Source organism: Gobio gobio (assembly GCF_949357685.1).
Source record: "Gobio gobio genome assembly, chromosome: 3".
Classification (NCBI taxonomy): Eukaryota; Metazoa; Chordata; class Actinopteri; order Cypriniformes; family Gobionidae; genus Gobio; species Gobio gobio.
In genome coordinates, this window is record NC_137099.1 from 54,197,488 (window position 1) to 54,217,205 (window position 19,718).

Consider the following 19,718-nt stretch of genomic DNA (forward strand, 5'->3'; position numbering starts at 1 on the left):
ACAAAAGGAACGTGCTGTTGATTGTCAATTATTTGAAAAGAAATGCCTTTGTTTGATATATGAAATAATATGAACAAAAGTTCTTTATAAAAAAAAATAAAATAAAAAAATCTTCCACAACATCTGCATTTTAAACATTTTATAGGCTGTTTAAAGGCGTTTTAGTCTTTTAACAATTAATGAAAATGCAGAAATTTAAAAGGTATACAAAATATTGTACTGTTGTAATGAATTGTGTCAAATTACAAAATATAAAGCACATGAGATAACTTTTGTAAAAAAAAATATTAAAAAAATCAGTTATGATTAAAATGTAATTTAAATTTTGATTAGAGGACATAGTTCACAACAACAACATCAACAAAACTCTGTTTGAATTATGAAATAATTACAAAGTTATCAAAAAAGTTTACAAAATCCATCTTCCACAACATATCTGTTATAAAATATTTGATAGGATGTTTAAAGGCTTTTTAATTTAATAGTTAAACAATTCTAACAATGAAACAGCAAAACATTTTTTTTAACAAAATATCAAAACATTGGTTTGGGCTGTTCCGCGCTGTTGTAATGAATTGTGTCAAATTACAAATATAAAGCACGAGACAAATTTTGTTTCAGTTATGATTAAAATTTTCTCTGAGGTAAATTCAATTTTGATTAGAGGACATTGTTCACAACAACAACAATAAAACTTTGTTTGAAATATGAAATAATTAAAAAGTTATCAATAAAGTTAACAAAATCCATCTTCCACAACAGATCTGTATTCAAATATTTGATAGGCTGTTTAAAGGCTTTTTAATCGAATAGTTAAAAAATAGTAACATATCAAAACATTGCTTTGTTGGCCTGTTGTATGAATTGTGAATTGTATAAAACTACAATATATAAAACACGAGACAACTATCAGTTATAAATAACCTTTCACTTGTATCAAAAAATAATATAACACTAATATTTAACATAATTCACAACCAAAAATGTCATGCTTTGAGACAGTTTTGAACACTATTTTTTTTTTCTCTAATAGAAAAATACTTCTAATAGACCTCGTGACGCCACTTTGCAATTATAAGGTTCTATCTGCATTCTGAGCAGTTCTGAAATATTGAGCTTCAAAGTTTTTTCATTCCATTTGACTGTAGATAGAACCTTTTTGGTTTCTAAATAAAAAGTCCCAAAATGTACACAACCTTAGAAAAAAACATCACATAATGTAAATAAGTTGTCACAGAATAACGATAGGTGAATAACTCAATTTTGACACAAAATGTCAGATACACAAAAAAATGCTGGGTTGAAAATGGACAACCCCAGCAATTGGGTCATTTTAAGCAAACATATTACCCAACCTCTTTTTTACCCAAAACAACCCATTTGCTGGGTTTGTCCATATTCAACCTAACTTGAGTTGTTTTTAACCCAGCAATTTTTAGAGTGTAGAACCTTATAATTCCAAGGTGACGATTTGCACAATTAGACTTTTGACCCAAAACGTTGTTATAGAGTGTGACCACCTGCCCCGTTCTTGCCTGCACATTCACACATACTGTACAGTTACATGTTTGTAAAGTGTTCTTGCATAGAGGAAATACTGTGTTTGTATGTTATTTGTGTCATTGTGGATATTGTATAATCTTAACGGTAGACGTCAGTGAGTCTGAGAGAGATGCAGAGATGATTCCTCAGTTAAAGTCCCACCTCCTGATGGAGGAGGTGCGTTTGACCCGATGCAGAGACCTCAAGCTCCTGTCAGAACATAAGAAACGACAGAAACACACTCAGCTCCTCTGGAACATCTTGTGAAAATATGCAGTGAATTATTTCACTCCTCTGAGGCTGAGGAGAAAAGGTAAGAACACATATAGTTTCATTTAGACATTTTCTTACATTAGGTTTTTTGAACAGAGTCATTTTATAATTATTATTATTGTTATTTATTGTTATACATTTATTGCAATACTGAGTATATAATATTGGAAAAACAAACAAAAGTAAATGTGTTGGAAATTGAATAACAGACTGTGGCAGAAATGCTTGTGAGTTTGTTTCTCATGCGAAATCTCGTGGAAAAATAAACACCTGTGGCAGTTCAGCATGTTTTTCCGGGAACGTCGCGTTTATACCCACATTTACCTGCCTCTGTGTTTTAGATGACAAAGCGCTTGTCCCATGGGATCCACAGCAGGATATCAGACACATCTTGACATCCTGATCCTCAACCAAACGCATAAAAACTCAAAAAGAATACCAAATAATATTATGTAGAAACCTATTTTGTGCTGTTTTAGCAAATATGCACATTTTTATTGAAACATAAAATGTATATAATAACTAACATTTAAATGAATCATTTGATACAATGCTTTACATACATACATGTTCTTACATTGTACTTATTTTTAAACAATACCTGCATGTAATAAAAGCTTAATTCATTTATGTAATTACAATGTTGCCAGGTTTGCATAACAAACCCAGCCCAATTGCTCTTCAAACCCCGCCCAAAAACGTGTGTGTGTGTGTGTGTGTGTGTGTGTGTGTGTGTGTGGGGGGTGGGGGGTGGGGGGTGGGGGGGGGTCCAATTCTGCGGAAAAACCTGCTGTGGAGTTTTCCCTTAACCCAGCCTTAAAGCTACTCATACCACCAAACCTGTGCCTAACCTTACCCATATCCCACCTCAATAGCAGCACAAGTTTTTGCATTAAAACATGATCAACACAATAATATAATTATTTTTTGGATGTAAATATATAGCAGTAAAAGGGATTAGTTCACCCAAAAATGAAAATTGACCCATGATTTACTCTCCCTCAAGTAATTCTAGGTGTATATAACTTTCTTTTTTCAGCCGAACACAATCAGAGTAATATTTAAAAATATCCTGGCTCTTCCCAGCTTTATGATGGCAGTGAATGGGGGTTGAGATTTTGAAGCCCAAAAAAGTGCATCCATCATCATAAAAGTATTCCACACGGCTCCGGGGGGTTGATAAAGGCCTTCTGAAGCGTTTGTGTGAGAAAAATATCCATATTTATAAACTATAATCACTGGCTTCCGGTAACGGCCGTACACGAGTCTAGTTCCGGTGGAAGAGTGACCTCTGACCCGACGCATGACATATTGATGAACACGGAAGCAAAACAAAACACTGATCACGAATTAGAAATCTAAAACGAGAATTTTTCAAGAGAAATGTGGGAGGAGCTTGAGTTTGTTGTTTGAAGCGCAAGAGAGGCGTCTACTCTCACCTACGCTTGCGCTACGCCTACATCCTACGTCATGCGTCGGGTCAAAGGTCACTCTACAGGTCAGAGGTCACTCTTCCGCCAGAACTAGACTGGCGTACGCAGGGCCGGATTTACCTTTTATTGTGACAGACAGAGGCAAAAACTAATTTTAGGCCCCCCCAAAATTTTGCGGGGCTTAAATTTTAGGCTCACACCGTACCCCCAAAACACACCGCTACTTTTAAAGGAAGTGGAAAAAATACATAATTAAACACTGTGATGTCAAATTTGATATTGTGGCTTTATATGTGATCATATACTTGCATTATTGTGAACACTTTACCAAAATCAAGCTCAATTGAAGTTAGGGAGTTTTTGTCCAATGAATGCCTTGTTTTTTCCGTCATGAGAACGGCTGCATCTGAGTCGCTCAGTCCATCACTTCACGTTTTCATCAGCTTAAAGGTTATGAAGATTATTGTAGCTGTAGTTATGTGGGCACTTGTTTTTCCCCCTGTTTTTCTGTTGTTGATTTTAGAATGCCTATGCATAAATCTGTTAACGGAAGCCAGTGATTATAGTTTATAAAGTTATAAATATGGATATTTTTCTCACAAAAACGCTTGGCTTCGCTTCAGAAGGCCTTTATTAAACCCTCCGGAGCCGTGTGGAGTACTTTTATAATGGATGGATGCACTTTTTTGGGCTTCAAAATCTAAGGTACCATTCACCCCCATTATAAAGCTTTGAAGAGCCAGGATATTTTTTTAATATAACTTGATTGTGTTCGGCTGAAATAGGAAAGTCATACACACCTGGGATGACTTGAGGGTGAGTAAATCATGGGATCATTTTCATTTTAGGGTGAACTAACCCTTTAAACTAATCTGATCTTGTCTTTACTGTGGTGTGCTTCTGGAGACATTAATCTTCTCTTTAAGCCTTGTTATTTTCCAGTACGCTGCCCCGTTTGTGCGGGGCGTCAGTGGTGCGTGATGACCGTCACTTACACCGCTAGAGTGGCCAATGCGCGCTTCTGCGGCTTCTCCAAACTCCTGCTGGCCTGGAGGGGAAGCATCTATAAAGTTCTGTACAAAGAGTTCCTGGCTTTCTTCGCCATGTACACAGCAATCAGCATCACATACAGGTGTGTGTGTGTTTGTGTTAATGTCCTCATCTGATGCTTGGAAAGAGAGGCATATTTTATTTACATCATTTTCTTCAGCAGATTCTTCCTTGTGGATGGTCAGAAGAGATACTTTGAAAAGCTTTCCATTTACTGCAACCACTATGCCAGTCTCATCCCAATGTCTTTCGTATTAGGTACGCACTTCCCGTATAACCACTTAATTCAGTCAGTATTGAATGTTTTAATGTTTTAAGATCATCCGATGAATAAATATCATAACATTTTATGCTTGTGATTTAATTTACACTGCCGTTCAAAAGTTTGGGATTGATAATATAATAATAATATTTTTTTTATATTTTTGTCTCTTATGCTCACCAAAGCTACATTTATTTATGCCGTAAAAACTGTAATGTTGTGAAATATTATTGCAGGTTGAAATATCTATTTCTCTGTGAATATATTTTAAAGTGTAATTTATTCCTGTGATCAAAGCTGAATTTTCAGCATCATTACTCCAGTCTTTAGTGTCACATGATCCTTCAGAAATCATTCTAATATGATGATTATAATTGATCATTTTCCCCCCAGGATTTTTTGATTGAGAACGTTCAAAAGAACAGCATTTATTTGAAATAGAAATCTTTGTAATAGTGTAAAGCCTTTACTGTCACTTTTGATCAATTTAACCTGCTTGTCGGGGAAAAATGAAATCATTTTTTTTTTAATGAAATTATTGTACTGTATTTTAATTTTGTATTTAATATTTAGTTTTTTATGGGATTTTATGGTACTAAATTATATTTATGCAGTAGTATAATACATATACACTCACCTAAAGGATTATTAGGAACACCTGTTCAATTTCTTATTTATGCAATTATCTAATCAACCAATCACATGGCAGTTGCTTCAATGCATTTAGGGGTGTGGTCCTGGTCAAGACAATCTCCTGAACTCCAAACTGAATGTCAGAATGGGAAAGAAAGGTGATTTAAGCAATTTTGAGCGTGGCATGGTTGTTGGTGCCAGACGGGCCGGTCTGAGTATTTCACAATCTGCTCAGTTACTGGGATTTTCATCCACAACCATTTCTAGGGTTTACAAAGAATGGTGTGAAAAGGGAAAAACATCCAGTATGCGGCAGTCCTGTGGGCGAAAATGCCTTGTTGATGCTAGAGGTCAGAGGAGAATGGGCAGACTGATTCAAGCTGATAGAAGAGCAACTTTGACTGAAATAAGCACTCGTTACAACCGAGGTATGCAGCAAAGCATTTGTGAAGCCACAACACGCACAACCTTGAGGCGGATGGGCTACAACAGCAGAAGACCCCACCGGGTACCACTCATCTCCACTACAAATAGGAAAAAGAGGCTACAATTTGCACAAGCTCACCAAAATTGGACAGTTGAAGACTGGAAAAATGTTGCCTGGTCTGATGAGTCTCCATTTCTGTTGAGACATTCAGATGGTAGAGTCAGAATTTGGCATAAAAAGAATGAGAACATGGATCCATCATGCCTTGTTACCACTGTGCAGGCTGGTGGTGGTGGTGTAATGGTGTGGGGGATGTTTTCTTGGCACACTTTAGGCCCCTTAGTGCCAATTGGGAATCGTTTAAATGCCACGGCCTACCTGAGCATTGTTTCTGACCATGTCCATCCCTTTATGACCACCATGTGCCCATCCTCTGATGGCTACTTCCAGCAGGATAATGCATCATGTCACAAAGCTCGAATCATTTCAAATTGGTTTCTTGAACATGACAATGAGTTCACTGAACTAAAATGGCCCCCACAGTCACCAGATCTCAACCCAATATAGCATCTTTGGGATGTGGTTGAACGGGAGCTTCGTGCCCTGGATGTGCATCCCACAAATCTCCATCAACTGCAAGATGCTATCCTATCAATATGGGCCAACATTTCTAAAGAATGCTTTCAGCACCTTGTTTTATCAATGCCACGTAGAATTAAGGCAGTTCTGAAGGCGAAAGGGGGTCAAACACAGTATTAGTATGTGTTCCTAATAATCCTTTAGGTGAGTGTATGAGCATGGACCTGAAAATTAAGTTTCCAACTTAAACTATCATAAATCTTAAATGAGATCATAAATCTTGAATGTTTTGGAGCACAGACTCAAGTTTGTTTGAGAAACTTTGATTGATTCCCATTTTTTTCAGCAATTCCTTTCCACAGAACTTTTTTTCGTCAATGTTTTTCTAAAAATATTTGGTCAGAAAGGACCGAAAATCACCAGAGGGTTAGTGATTTATTGCTGAATAAAATGAATAATTTCTCAAAAAATAGTCTTACTGACAGAATTCATCAATAATGTTTATGTTGTTTTCTCATAAAACATTGGAGGATGATGTCAATAAGTGAAAGGGATTTTAGCAAATGACAAGCATTCATAAAAAACTCTTTATATTACACAGGGTTTTACGTGACATTAATAGTGAATCGCTGGTGGAATCAGTACACCTCCATCCCGCTGCCGGACAGGATCATGTGCACGCTCTCTGGCGGCGTGCAGGGCGGGGACGAGCACGGCAGGATGCTGCGCCGCACGCTGATGCGCTACGCGAGTCTGTCCGCGCTCCTGATCCTGCGCTCCGTCAGCACAGCCGTGTTCAAGAGATTCCCTACCATGGATCACGTAGTTGAAGCAGGTAACGTGAGTTTACAACATTAACACACTTGTAACCACCTATACTATGGCAACCGTCCAGAATTAGCCTTCTGCTAATTCACACCTGCATGATAGGTGGCGCTGACCGAGAATTTATTTTACACCTGCACACTAGGTGGCGCAACCTACAACTATTCAGCTCATCGGCCTGTCGTCTGACGGCTGAGAAGAAGAATCACTTAAAAGTTGGCGCATATCACCACAAGGCGCACAAACTGTTAAGATGGCCAGAAAAAGATATTAAACTTAACATCTTTTCAGCAATTCCTTTACACAGAACTTTTGTAGCCTAGTTGCTGTGACTTTAATTAAAAAGTTCTCAGACACCAATGATAATAACAAGGGTTGCCCCCTAAACACTCATTCACTATTCGCTACATTACTCCACTAATATAGTCCACTTGAGGGAGTGAATGAAAACGAGTGAGTGAATTCGGACACTGAATGCGCCGGAAGGCTTTGCATAGTTTGTGCTTGCCGTTTAATAATCATTTGAGACTTGGCAAACTGGCTGCTCCAGTGGGAATGAAAAGATTTATCTTGAACTCTGCCATGGAAACTAGCATGTGAACTATTTAATTCACATTTAAAAAGGAATTTATACCTGTATGATATTATGCTGTAGCAACATTGGACCAGTAGTTTGGAAAATGTATGTATATCTGTTAAATTTCAGATCATGACTCACTTCATTGTTAGTAGTGGTATAGAAGGAACTGTTTTTGATGTTATTACACAAAGGTTTAAAGCTGTGACACACAGTTCTGACTTTATTTCTCGCAATTTTAAGTTCATCCTGAACTAAATATGCATTTTATGATATCAGACAGATCCTTTCGTCCACAAAGAGATTTAAAGGGGTGATGAATTGAGAAATCAACTTTCCCTTGAGCCTTTGATATATAAAAGTTCATCGTGATATAAGAATATCCTGTGAGTTTCGGAGCTGAAAACGTCCTTGTTAGTCAACGAAAAGCTTTTATTGACACCAGGCCCAGCAAACGCTCAATCTCAGAATATGTCGACCCTTGACGTCATCGTGTGGTGAAACGCTGCCCCAACAGATTAATATGTACGCCTGCTTCTGTAGCCCCGCCCACCGACTCGTGAAGCTAAACGGATCGCGCTACCGAGCAATAAACATGCCGAAGATAGCAAGATATTACGCTGTGCCTGGTTGTGGAAGAACACAGTCTCTGCATAAGCTTCCTTCAGATTCTAATATTGGAAATGTGTAGTTGAACTTTATTTTTAATAAGTATCCAGCTCATGTGGGGAAGACATTGCAGGTATGTTCATTTCACCACGGATTCGTTTGTAAACAAGAGACTGGATTTGCAGACAGGATGAGATTACGTGAATGAATGAAGCAACACAATAATGTGAATAAAAATGTTTTTATATGTGATAGTATTGCATTGTTACAGATCAAATACAATGTTACATTGTGTACATGTCTAACTGAACATAACTTAGCATGCTGTCACAGGGCTCGCAAAGCCCAGCGTCCCGGGGCTATGTGTTTTCCAGACGGGCTACCAAAACGTATCATCTTAAATAGTGAAATAACATTCCTTTCTTGATGCGCGTTGTTCACTCTCTTGATATGATATTTGAAGAAAAAATACAACCGTGGAAGTTTTGATCATGCTGTCTGCAACGTACTTGGCGAGCACGTGTATCCACCGATCGGGCGGGCCAAGTAATATAAAATAACATTCATATTAATTGCTGATGGATGAGAGGTAAATCCTTGTGTTTGTTTGATAAAGACATTTTGCGAGCGCTGTGGGTGAATCATTCAGGTTGCCGTTTTCCCGCAGGCTTTCAAAACAATGCCTCAGGCGTACTCACGGGGGAGCCGAAGCACATTAAATATGCAAAGCTTATCCAATCCTAGCCGTGGGCGTTTACTTTCAAGTCTTCAGTGCGGAACGCCCATTAAATCCGAGCGTGTCCTGAGAGAGCCTCAAAACAAAAAAATAGCCTATTACTTATTCATTATGATGTTTTTGAATGTAAAAACCATGCGAACATCACAAGTAGACCTCAGACAACAGTATAAAAAATTTAAAAAGCCAGTTCATGACCCCTTTAAATTCAGAGAATTTTTTTTAAAAATTATTATTATAAAATAATTTTAGATGTTAATTTAGAAGGCTGAGAAAAAGTAACTGTATCAATTGTATCACAATTCTGCCATTTTTACTTATGTACGAGTTTATTTATCATAATTCTGACTTTATTTCTTGCAATTTTAAGTTCATCCTGAACGAAATAGGAATTTTGTGATTCAGACAGATCCTTTTGTCCACAAATTAGGCACCCCTTACTTACAACTGAAATAAAGCCAGAATTATGATAAATAAACTCAGAATTCTGAGTAAAAATGGCAGATTTATGAGTTAATATACCCCCCAACCCCCTCCCCCCTCAATTTATTTTTTCTTTTCGGAATTACAAGATATTTCCTCAAAATTGGCAGTTATAAATTAGGAACTTGCATTTCTGCGGGGGGGAAAAAATCTGATTTGCAAGAATCTAAAACTGCCAGATATAAACTGGGAATTGTAAAAAAAAATAAGTCAAAAGTGTGAGATTAAAAAGAATCACAATTACTTTTTTAATTCTCTGGCAGAAACTGACCTCCATATAAACCTGACATTGAATAACTTGTGTCTGTTTGTAGGTTTTATGACAAGAGAAGAGCGTAAGAAGTTTGAGAGTTTACACTCACCCTATAATAAGTACTGGATCCCATGTGTGTGGTTCACTAACCTGGCCGCAGTCGCCCGCTGCGAGGGCAGAATCAAAGATGATAATACTTATAAACTTCTATTGGAGGTAACTACATTCAACAGATCTTGCAGGTTTTACTTGACTGTAAGAACACTATAGTTAATTCAAAAGATTTGATTCCTAGAGAAATTAAAAGATAATTCTATTTGTCGTCTGTGTTGTTTTTGCAGGAGCTGAACGATTTCAGAGGGAAGTGCAGTATGCTTTTTCACTATGACATGATCAGCATACCATTGGTCTACACACAGGTCAGATAAGATCAGAAGAGACTGAAAGGGTTTCATGGCATGGGCTGGAATATGAATTGATCCTTTTTTTTAATCGCAGGTTGTGACTCTGGCAGTGTACAGTTTCTTCCTCGTGTGTCTGATTGGTCGTCAGTTTCTAGACCCGGGTCAGGGTTACCCAGGTCACGATCTTGACCTTTACGTGCCCATCTTTACCCTTCTGCAGTTCTTTTTCTATGCTGGCTGGTTGAAGGTTAGGAATCACAATCCCTAATATCATTTAAATATGAATTAGATGCCCCTCCCTTTTCATATATGACCCGCCCACAAATGTAAATGTCTCTATAAAACAGGAACCCAGAAGTATCTTTCCATGGCTAATTTATTCAATACAAGTATTAGCCATTACTATTTGTGTTTCATTGTTTAATTTTTTCTCAGGTGGCAGAGCAGCTCATAAATCCATTTGGAGAGGATGATGATGACTTTGAGTCCAACTGGTTGATAGATAGAAACTTCCAGGTGCTACTTGCTGTTTTCAATATATCAAATCATATATTCTTTTTGTCTTTCATTCGTTTCACACAGTCACTATTGAGAATTTTTTCCTCTGTATGTGTTTAAAAGGTGTCTATGATGGCGGTGGATGAGATGTATGGAGATTTGCCCCTGATGGAGAGAGATCGTTACTGGAATGATTCGAATCCTCGTCCGCCGTACACAGCCGCTACGCTCTTCGTGCGGCGCAAACCCTCTTTCCAAGGCTCCACCTTCGACATGGCGTCAGTGCTCACCAACACAAATCCACTCATCTTTTAAGACCAGACAGTTTACTGTACACCTCATCACGACTTTCAAACATACAGTCTTTACTGGTAAATTATCGATAAGAGATCATGTGTGAACAGGACATTTTCAAAATACCGGTAAATCGGTTCTGGATATTTATAAGTAAGGGAAGTTGTAACATTACCAGTAAATTCCTGTGTGATGCTGTGTGTGAAGATTACCGCTATGAGCACGAAGTTAGAACGTGCTGACGTAAGAAGTCTGCCAATCATAAAATTCTTATGGAGAAGATGTGATTACTCCGCTCTGTTTACAGGAAGAAAAGTTGGAGAAAGAGAGGGAGACGATATCAGGGAAAGTCCACGAGCCAGGACTCCAACTCAGGTCTCCCGAAGTGCAACAGTGCTATATGTCTACGCACTGCCCACAAGGCTATCGACACTACTAACCAGCATCAGTTTGATAAACATTAGAACCTCATTTTGTAAGAAACATGGGCGGAACAGAATCCGACAGTAAACAATCCAGCTGTTCAAGTCTGTCCAAGCTGTCCAACCTTGTCGGTAAGAGGAGGAAGAAAAGTAGGAGAAAGAGAGGGCAAAAGTCCACGAGCCAGGACTCAAACTTGGGTCTCCCAAATTCTAATGTCCCCCTCCAAACGGCATTTTAAAGTTCCCCCAAATGTTATTCTAATGTTTACCACTGAACGTTATTATGTCGTTCCCCTCCAAACGTTATTCTACCGTTCCCCTCCAAACATTATTACAAGGAGAAAGAGAGGGGGCCGGTATCAGGAAAAGTCCACGAGCCAGGACTCGAACTCGGGTCTCCCAAATTCTACCGTTCCCCTCCAAACATTATTACAACATTATCCACCGAACATTATTCTAATGTGGATAACAACCTAATTGTTTAAAAAAATAGGGGGAACAGAATCCGACGTCAAACAATCCAGCTGTCGGAATCTGTTCCCCCACACCCATGACGTTGTTCTAACGTTAACCCCCGAACGCCATTCTAATGTTCCCCTCTGAAACTTATTCCAACGTTCCCCTCCGAACATTATTCCAACGTTCCCCCCTTAACGTTTTTCTAACGTGGATGCTAAGCAGAGGGAAGCACACACCTCGTCGGTAAGGGAAGGAAAAAAAGTAGGAGAAAGAGTGGGGGCCAGTATCAGGAAAAGTCCATGAGCCAGTACTCGAACTCAGCTCTTCCAAATTCTACTGTTCCCCTCCACACTTTATTTCAACTTTCCCCTCCGAGCATTATTTCAACGTTTCCCTCCGAATATTATCCTGACGTTCCCCTCCTACCGTTAATCCAACGTTCCCCTCCTAGTGTTAATCCAAAGTTCCCCTCTGAAAGTTGTTCAAACGTGCCCCCAAAACGATTCTAACAAGGATACTAAGTAGAGGATTGTGGGAAGCACACACCTCGTCGGTAAGGGAAGGAATAAAAGTAGGAGAAAGAGAGGGGGCCGGTATCAGGAAAAGTCCATGAGCCAGGACTCGAACTCGGGTCTTCCAAATTCTACCGTTCCCCTCCAAACTTTATTTCAATGTTCCCCTTTGAACATTATTCCAAAGTTCCCCCCATGAACGTTATTCTAACGTGGATGCTAAGCAGAGGATCGTGGGAAGCATATGTGACTGCCATCACAGGATTTACCGGTATTTTGGTGCTGATGGGTGAATGGTCTCTTACTTGTAAAAAAGCCAGAACGGCATTGCTTGTGTGAACAGTATATTTGTATAATTCAGTCCTTCCAGAAAAATGCGGCTTTTTTTTTGTGATTGTTGCGGGCAAAAATCCTTGATTATGCGGCACGTTTTCTTAAAAAATGCGATGAAAAATGCGGGATATTTATGCAATTTTATGCGATAAAATTGCGGGAACTTGCAAAAACTGCGGTTTGATGAGAAAGAGAAAAAAAGCACTACATCACAGAAAGTGCTGGAATATTTAAGTTCTCATCTTGTTTTATTGAAGACCTTAATAATGGCTCAAATTTACAAAACATTTAGTCAATCAAGTTCTGTAGCTTTACAAAAGGAATATGCTACAACTTCTGAAAATTTTTATAAATAACTTCCTGTTTTACAGATGTCGCTATACAAAACAGACATTTGAGTGCTTCCAATGCACAAATTGCAATCTCTTAAAGGGTTAGTTCACCTAAAAATGAAAATTCTGTCATTAATGACTTCCCTTTATGTTGTTGGACACAAATTAAGATATTTTAGTTGAATTCCGATGGCTCAGAAAGGCCTCCATTGGCCCAATGTACACTCTCAAGACCCATAAAAGGTAGCCTACTAAAGACGTCGTTACAAAGTCCATCTCTAAATTTAAATCTCCAAAAACTAAATAACGACTTATATAGTGATGACTGATTTCAAAACACAGCATCATGATGCTATGAATCATCGAGTCGATTCATGATTCGGATCGCGTGTCAAACTGCTGAAATACGTGACTTTGGCGATCCAACCCGCTGAATCGACTCATTGATTCATAACGCTTCAAACCGCTGAATCAACTCATTGATTCATAACGCTTCAAACCGCTGAATCGACTCATTGATTCATAACGCTTCAAAGCTTCATGATGCTGTGTTTTGAAATCAGTCAGCACACAGGGAAACTGCTTTGCTCTTTTGCTGTTATTTTTGTTGGCCAATGGGATTTTGTGCTTCATCATGGTTTCACCGGTATCTATGGTTTCTCCACGGGGTTTGAAGCTTTTCGATGACGTTCGCGTCGGGTAATCATGTCACTTCAAAACGTTCCCATGGCAATAGGTGGAAATGGCGGCTCTTGTGTGAAGTAAACGAACATTTTTCAACTTTCTGCTAATATATATGACTTTTTTTGCAACGAAAATGCAGGGATTATGAAATCATGATAGCCCCGCATATTTTGCACGCGGAAATAGGCAATTTATGCGGCGAAAGTGCGGCGTATTTGAAAAAATGCGGCCCCCGCATGAATATGCGGACTTTGGCTGATTATGCGTTAAATCACGCGATCGCATTATCGCGTTTTTCTGGAGGGACTGATAATTACGGTAATGTCATTCTGGTAATTTTACGGTAATTTACTGGGATTGCTGTGTGAGAAGATAACATGGTGGATTACAGTCATAAATATAGCTGCTACTCATTTATGATTTGCTACTCATGCTACTCATTAACTACGATTTTGAAAGGAATAGTTTGCAGAAAAATTTACATTTAAAAAAAGAAATTGAATGGTGGTTTATATATTTATGGCATTGGTTAAATTACACAACTGTCCATTTTTTTCAAATAAGTTCTACTTTTGTTGACGTTTCAAATCCCCAGAATTCCAAAAGAGGAGATGCATTTCCAGCCTCTGCAGGAGATTGCCGAGAACCTGGAGGAATCTGTGGCGCGGAATCACAACCTTGCCCTCTTCAACCGGCTCCTCGGCTCCGCCCCCTCTCCCACAGGCTTCATGGGCGGAGCCTTACGCCGCACTTCCGCCCAGCTGCAGCGTTTGACACACTCCATCAGTCCGGATCCCTCCTTCTCCGAAGCAGAGGATGAGGAAGAGGAGAGCGCAGGGGGGAGTGCGGGCACGGCCGGTTCCTTACCGTCTGGATTGGACACCACACAGAGCACCATCTGCAGCTGTGGAGGACTCGTCAGCACCTGTCCTCCGCTGTCAGTTGTGGAATTCCACCAGCAAGATGGAAGAGGTGAAGAGGAAGACGAGAAGATGGTGGAGAAACACTCACTAGTGCCAAAAATCCCACCTCCCACAGCTCAGGTGTCAGCAGGGAGGAAGAGTCCGCTCGCTCTGGGACGAGTCAAGTCTCATTTCTGTTCCTCAAACACCACCAACCGCTCTGTACCCGACTTGTACTCCTTCCAGCCTATCCGAGACCCAGCAAAGGTCATGACACCAAAACCAAATCCGCCCAATAGCAAAGTGGCAGCAGTGTCTTTACTGACTGTCCCATCGCTTGAAGTCTCAGCATTTCCGGAGAACTCAGAAAGAGAGCAGATGCTGGCAGATTCACAATGGACGCCGTCTAATGGTCAAAGTCAAGTGTAGGGTCAGAGGTCAAAGGGTCGAGTAGGAAGGTCAAAAATTTGAGCAACCGCTTTCATATTGATACGTGCAACCAGAAAGTGTGGATGTAATTTTGTTGGATTATTATTCTTGGCAGATTGTTTTCTCACTTTATTTTTGGATTCTTCTGAAAGTGAATGCTGTGATAAAGTAAGCATGTGACACAAATGATAATCGGCACTGAATCTAGTTTTTCTAGTTTCTTGAAAATAGAGTGAATGTCTACATAAAATAGCAACATGTGGTAAATAAGAAAGATAGTTCCCTTTCAGTCGGTCACGTTCCCCAGCGTTATCCAATAAAGTCAGCTGAATGGGTCTTGCGGAACAGCAGCTTTTTGACTCTCCCTGCGTTAATTTCCCTGCCCGCTAACAGACGGGGTGTGAGGGGCTCATCGCTGGGCGCTGGAAGTGGTAGTAACTGTGGCGTTTTCAAAAGGGATCCCAATTCGTCGGTGACGTCCGACGTACGTCCCGCCGCCACAGTTGCTGTACCATTACTACAGGGCCGAGTCACTAAGTCCGGCTCCTGTGTTGGAAATAATCCATATGTGGGCTGCATTGCAGATGGGTGGTGCTTATTAAAATAAAGTGCAATGTAAAAAAAACAACAGAAAATAAAAATATGCTGTAAGCACATATGAGTTTTTATACTGTACAGGAGCAGAAAGGTCTGTAGGCTTACTAAAGGCATTGAAATGACTCTTAATAATAAAGTTACTCATAATTGAATAAAAACAGTTTTTGAAGTTTATTAATCATTTTTATCAAAGGAAAGTATTAATGTTGAACAGCTGTTCTTTATAGTAATAGGATCATATTGTCCAGTTAAAAAAAATTAAGACACATTATGCACATATATTTGTTACACATTGTAAAAAAGAAGTATTCAATTTTTTTTTACAGTGTACCATTTTCTCAGTACACTGTAAAAAATATTTAAAAAGTAAGTTACCTGGTTGCCTTAAAATTTTGAGTTCATTGAAATAAAAAATTTGAGTTAATACAATGAACATTTTTGAGAATCGACATTACCCTTTATTCAAATATTAGTAAAAGATTTTGTAAGCATATTGAGTAATTGTGTTTTATTTGTGATAATGCAGTGAAATTGTGCTATTTTCATGATTTATCGCAACATTTTTTATTTTATTTATGTGGTTCAGATACAATAATATTTTAAGATTCTATTTATTAAACCAAATTCCTTCATTCTATTAACTCAAATTTTTGAGTTAATAGAATGAGTTTGAGTTTCTGGGGGCACTGTTTAGTTATTGCATTTGCACTTATATACAAAGAACCTCCACACATTCATAAAAATTCATTCACAGATTATCTTCAGTGTGGATAACAGTTCATGACCCAAGACCAGTTGTGAAGAATAAAGACCAAGAGTCAGGAGTGCAATTAATGAAAGAAAAATTACTGAAGAATAGTTTACAGTTTCATCAGCAGAAGCCAGCTTCAAGTCTCACAAGGAGTTTGTGGGCCGCGCCCCCTCTCTACCCCTCCCTCGTACATACAATTTTTCAACAGTTATACTCCTTTCAAGGTCTAGCCATGTCATGAATTCATTTTCACACCGACTAAGACTTCAGTAACCGGATCCTTCAAGCAATCCTTGTAGACTTTCAAGGAAAAGAAAAGGGCTGCAATCTGGAAAACAGGGTTGAAGTTGAATATAAATATTATAAATCATCAAGAGCTGTTTTGAGTACAATGCTCTTTTAAAACACTCAGCCATGCTGATGTAGACTAGGCTATATACTAAAACATGAGATGCCCGATTAAAAACTTGATCCAGAAAACAAACGAAAAAGACTATTTCAATTTCCCACTTTCTAACTGTTTTCTAAAATTTGGGACGGTCAAGGGTCACACATTACCTCTAGAAAGCCAATCAAATAGAACAAGAAAGGGGGTACTTTTGCAGTCAACAGCAGATGAATGCAGCCCGGAACTTTCTAAAACAAGAATTGTGGAGTTTCATGAAAATAATATTTGTAATCTTTTTGCTGTGTTTTTTGGTCATGATGAGAGAGTACCTTTCCCTCAGCTTCAGTTTTTCCACACGTTCCCGCATCTTGACCGCAGCATTGTTTGGGATAATAATTTTCCCCAGAGGTGGAATTTGTGAAGTCATCGAAGCCATTGTATCCACAGCATTCCAGCTAAAATGTGTAAAAATGAACATTGTAATATATTTATTAGAAGGAACGCAGCTGATATTCATGACTGTCTTACCATGTCCATAATTTTAATCCATATGTGTGAAGTTTCTTGCGCATTCTCCCGAAGGCTTGCTACAACTTTGCGCTCTACATTGCTCAACCAATTTTCCTTCTGTTAACGAGAAAAGGAAGCATTTGAATAAAGAGACATATGCTTTATGGGAGCATTATGGGAGACAGGTTGCCAGCTAACAATTTTTGGTTCCCAGAACGTTCTTTTTTAAGGTTTGTTTTTGGTTAGCCAGGAAAGGTTTCTTGTCGTTCGTAACATCACTCACTCACTCACTCACTCACACACACACACACGCACGCACGCACGCACGCACGCACGCACGCACGCACGCACGCACGCACATAGTACCAAAGCGAATAAAAAAAAAATGTAACATGAAAAAATGTAAAAATATTTTTTATTTATAACATTAAAATGAGTAAACCCAATTTGCTTTAGTCCAATAAATGTTTATCTTACATTTACTTCATAAAAATCACTAAAGATTTATGAGCAAAAGTCTGAACTACCAATCAGAAGACAGAAGGCATGAAGTAGATTGTGTACAACGGGTTTTTCGGCAAAGTTTTGGTCATATTGATAATTTATAGGCCCTAGTAATTTGTGTATTAAATATGATACAGTAGGCTATAATATATTCATAAATATGCCTTACGCTTATTGTTCAACATAATTTTAAAAACAATTTTTAGTTTAAATTATTAGAGAATAAATATTTAAAAAATCTAGCTAATATGTTGTAACGCATTGGCAAGAAATGAGACCTACACTTTTCCTGCCTCTCTCCACAGCCTCTCAAATGTTTGTATCCCCAAGGATACATTGCCCATTTTAGGGTTAAACATTTTTTTGACACATTGTATGATTATAATACATGCAGGTTTTTAGCCTATATTAATTGAGACCACATGGAGATATATATATATATATATTAGGGATGCAACAATACAGTTAGTCCACGGTTCAATACATACCTCGGTTTTTACCCACGGTTTTCGGTTCGGTTCGGTTCGGTTCTGATGGCTTGTCACATACATTTTTTGTTATTCTATTCTTAGGCGACAGGAACCACAAGAGGTTAAAGAGAAAAAATACTATTTTTTTATTGCAATACTCTTTCTTTATTTTACTTAAAAGAATTGAAAAACCTTACTTAAACTTAAAAAAAAAACCCTTGTACACATTCCTAGTGTATTGTATAATATAAAATAAATATATATATGAAGATTTACACCGGCAGCTCAGAGCTGTACAGCAGCATTTAAGTATGAAATTGAATGAATAAATGTAAAAATAAAACACTACATAGACTTCACTATAATATATACATTGATTCTTAGCTACTGTATTAGTTTTTCAGTCAAGAGCAGTGAGTGATTTTCTCTGTCTTTTGTTGTTGTATTAACATTAAAGGGATATTTCACTCAAAACTGAAAATTATGTCATCGAGAAATGAATACAGGTTTGAAACAATATTAGAGTGAGTAAATAATGACAATTTTATAGGTGAACTGTCCCTTTAAGGACCGCGTGTTCACTGTCTGCGCTACTGTCAGTTTAAGACCTCTACACATCTAATATGCAGACACGATTGCGATTTTACTTTCACTTTAGACATAACCGACTGTGTTTATGTTAACCTTGTGTGTATTTGACAGTATTAACGCAGTAGGACGACTTAGTTCAGTATTCACGTGTTTGACAGGCTGCGCGCGCTCTGAAAAGCGCATGTTTAAACCGTGCACGCGAATGAAACCGGCAAGGCTTTAAAACGCATGCAAATAATGAACTTTCGTGATTGTGAATAACTATAGTGTTCCGTGAGTATAACTCCACCACTAACGTGTGATGTGAATCTATGTCGCGTTCTTAAGTATTGGGATGGAGGCAAATGATAGAATTTGTAGAAAAATAATTAGCCTAATTAAATGCGAAACCGAAAAAACCGCAATTCACAAGCGCGTATTGAACCGTGAATGCCGTACCGAACGGTTCAATATTATATTATATTGAGAATTGTGGCATCCCTAATATATATATATATATATATATATATATATATATATATATATATATATATATATATATATATATATATATATATATATATATATATATATATAATGATCACACCTGTCAAATCTTTTGAGGATCCAAACTTTTTGTACAGACAGAAAGACATACTCACTTCAGTGGAAACCGACGTGACAATCTTCGGCATATCGATCAGTTCCAGGTGATACTAGGATAGATGTGTTTGTTCTAGCGGCTCTTAAAAATTCTCTGAATGTTTTATCCTCATGAATTTCACACCAACACACAGCTCTTCTAGAGGTGTTAAGTGCTCAAACCACCACCAGTGAAAAAGATTCATGCAAAGGAAATGATGTAGCACTTAAAGGCACTAAATTAAGAGCAGACAGGTCAACAACAAATGTGGATAAACTGAACGCATTCTTCATCTGGTGAATGTGAAACAAGTGATTTACTTCATGTATGGGAA

At 38.2% G+C, this 19,718-nt stretch overlaps 2 protein-coding genes across 2 annotated transcripts; one reads left to right on the plus strand and one right to left on the minus strand.

Annotated features, from left to right (window-relative positions):
* Positions 1-1,757: 1,757 nt before the first annotated feature.
* Positions 1,758-16,038, plus strand: best2 (bestrophin 2). Its single transcript, XM_079812127.1, has 10 exons — positions 1,758-1,855; positions 4,175-4,380; positions 4,462-4,556; positions 6,801-7,034; positions 9,744-9,898; positions 10,024-10,101; positions 10,181-10,333; positions 10,522-10,602; positions 10,708-10,862; positions 14,216-16,038. The coding sequence occupies exons 2-10, from the start codon at positions 4,229-4,231 to the stop codon at positions 14,949-14,951; spliced, it is 1,839 nt and encodes a 612-aa protein (XP_079668253.1). The 5' UTR covers positions 1,758-1,855; positions 4,175-4,228; the 3' UTR covers positions 14,952-16,038.
* LOC307123569 (uncharacterized protein) lies at positions 15,698-19,565 on the minus strand. The gene is made up of 5 exons (XM_079812128.1): positions 19,404-19,565; positions 17,216-17,314; positions 17,017-17,142; positions 16,858-16,935; positions 15,698-16,627 (listed from the first exon to the last, which is right to left on the minus strand). The coding sequence occupies exons 1-5, from the start codon at positions 19,434-19,436 to the stop codon at positions 16,535-16,537; spliced, it is 429 nt and encodes a 142-aa protein (XP_079668254.1). The 5' UTR covers positions 19,437-19,565; the 3' UTR covers positions 15,698-16,534.
* Between the last annotated feature and the right edge of the window lie 153 nt (positions 19,566-19,718).

What these genes read in the sequence shown, in the direction of transcription:
- best2 (XM_079812127.1), top strand. Translation starts at nt 4,229, where the DNA reads ATGACCGTCACTTACACCGCTAGAGTGGCCAATGCGCGCTTCTGCGGC. An exon ending in TCTATGCTGGCTGGTTGAAG is followed by an intron (nt 10,334 to 10,521) that starts GTTAGGAATCAC and finishes ATTTTTTCTCAG; the next exon opens with GTGGCAGAGCAGCTCATAAA. An exon ending in TGATAGATAGAAACTTCCAG is followed by an intron (nt 10,603 to 10,707) that starts GTGCTACTTGCT and finishes TGTGTTTAAAAG; the next exon opens with GTGTCTATGATGGCGGTGGA.
- LOC307123569 (XM_079812128.1), bottom strand. Translation starts at nt 19,436, where the DNA reads ATGCCGAAGATTGTCACGTCGGTTTCCACTGAA. An exon ending in GGATTAAAATTATGGACATG is followed by an intron (nt 17,143 to 17,215) that starts GTAAGACAGTCA and finishes TACACATTTTAG; the next exon opens with CTGGAATGCTGTGGATACAA. An exon ending in AAACTGAAGCTGAGGGAAAG is followed by an intron (nt 16,936 to 17,016) that starts GTACTCTCTCAT and finishes TTCTTGTTTTAG; the next exon opens with AAAGTTCCGGGCTGCATTCA.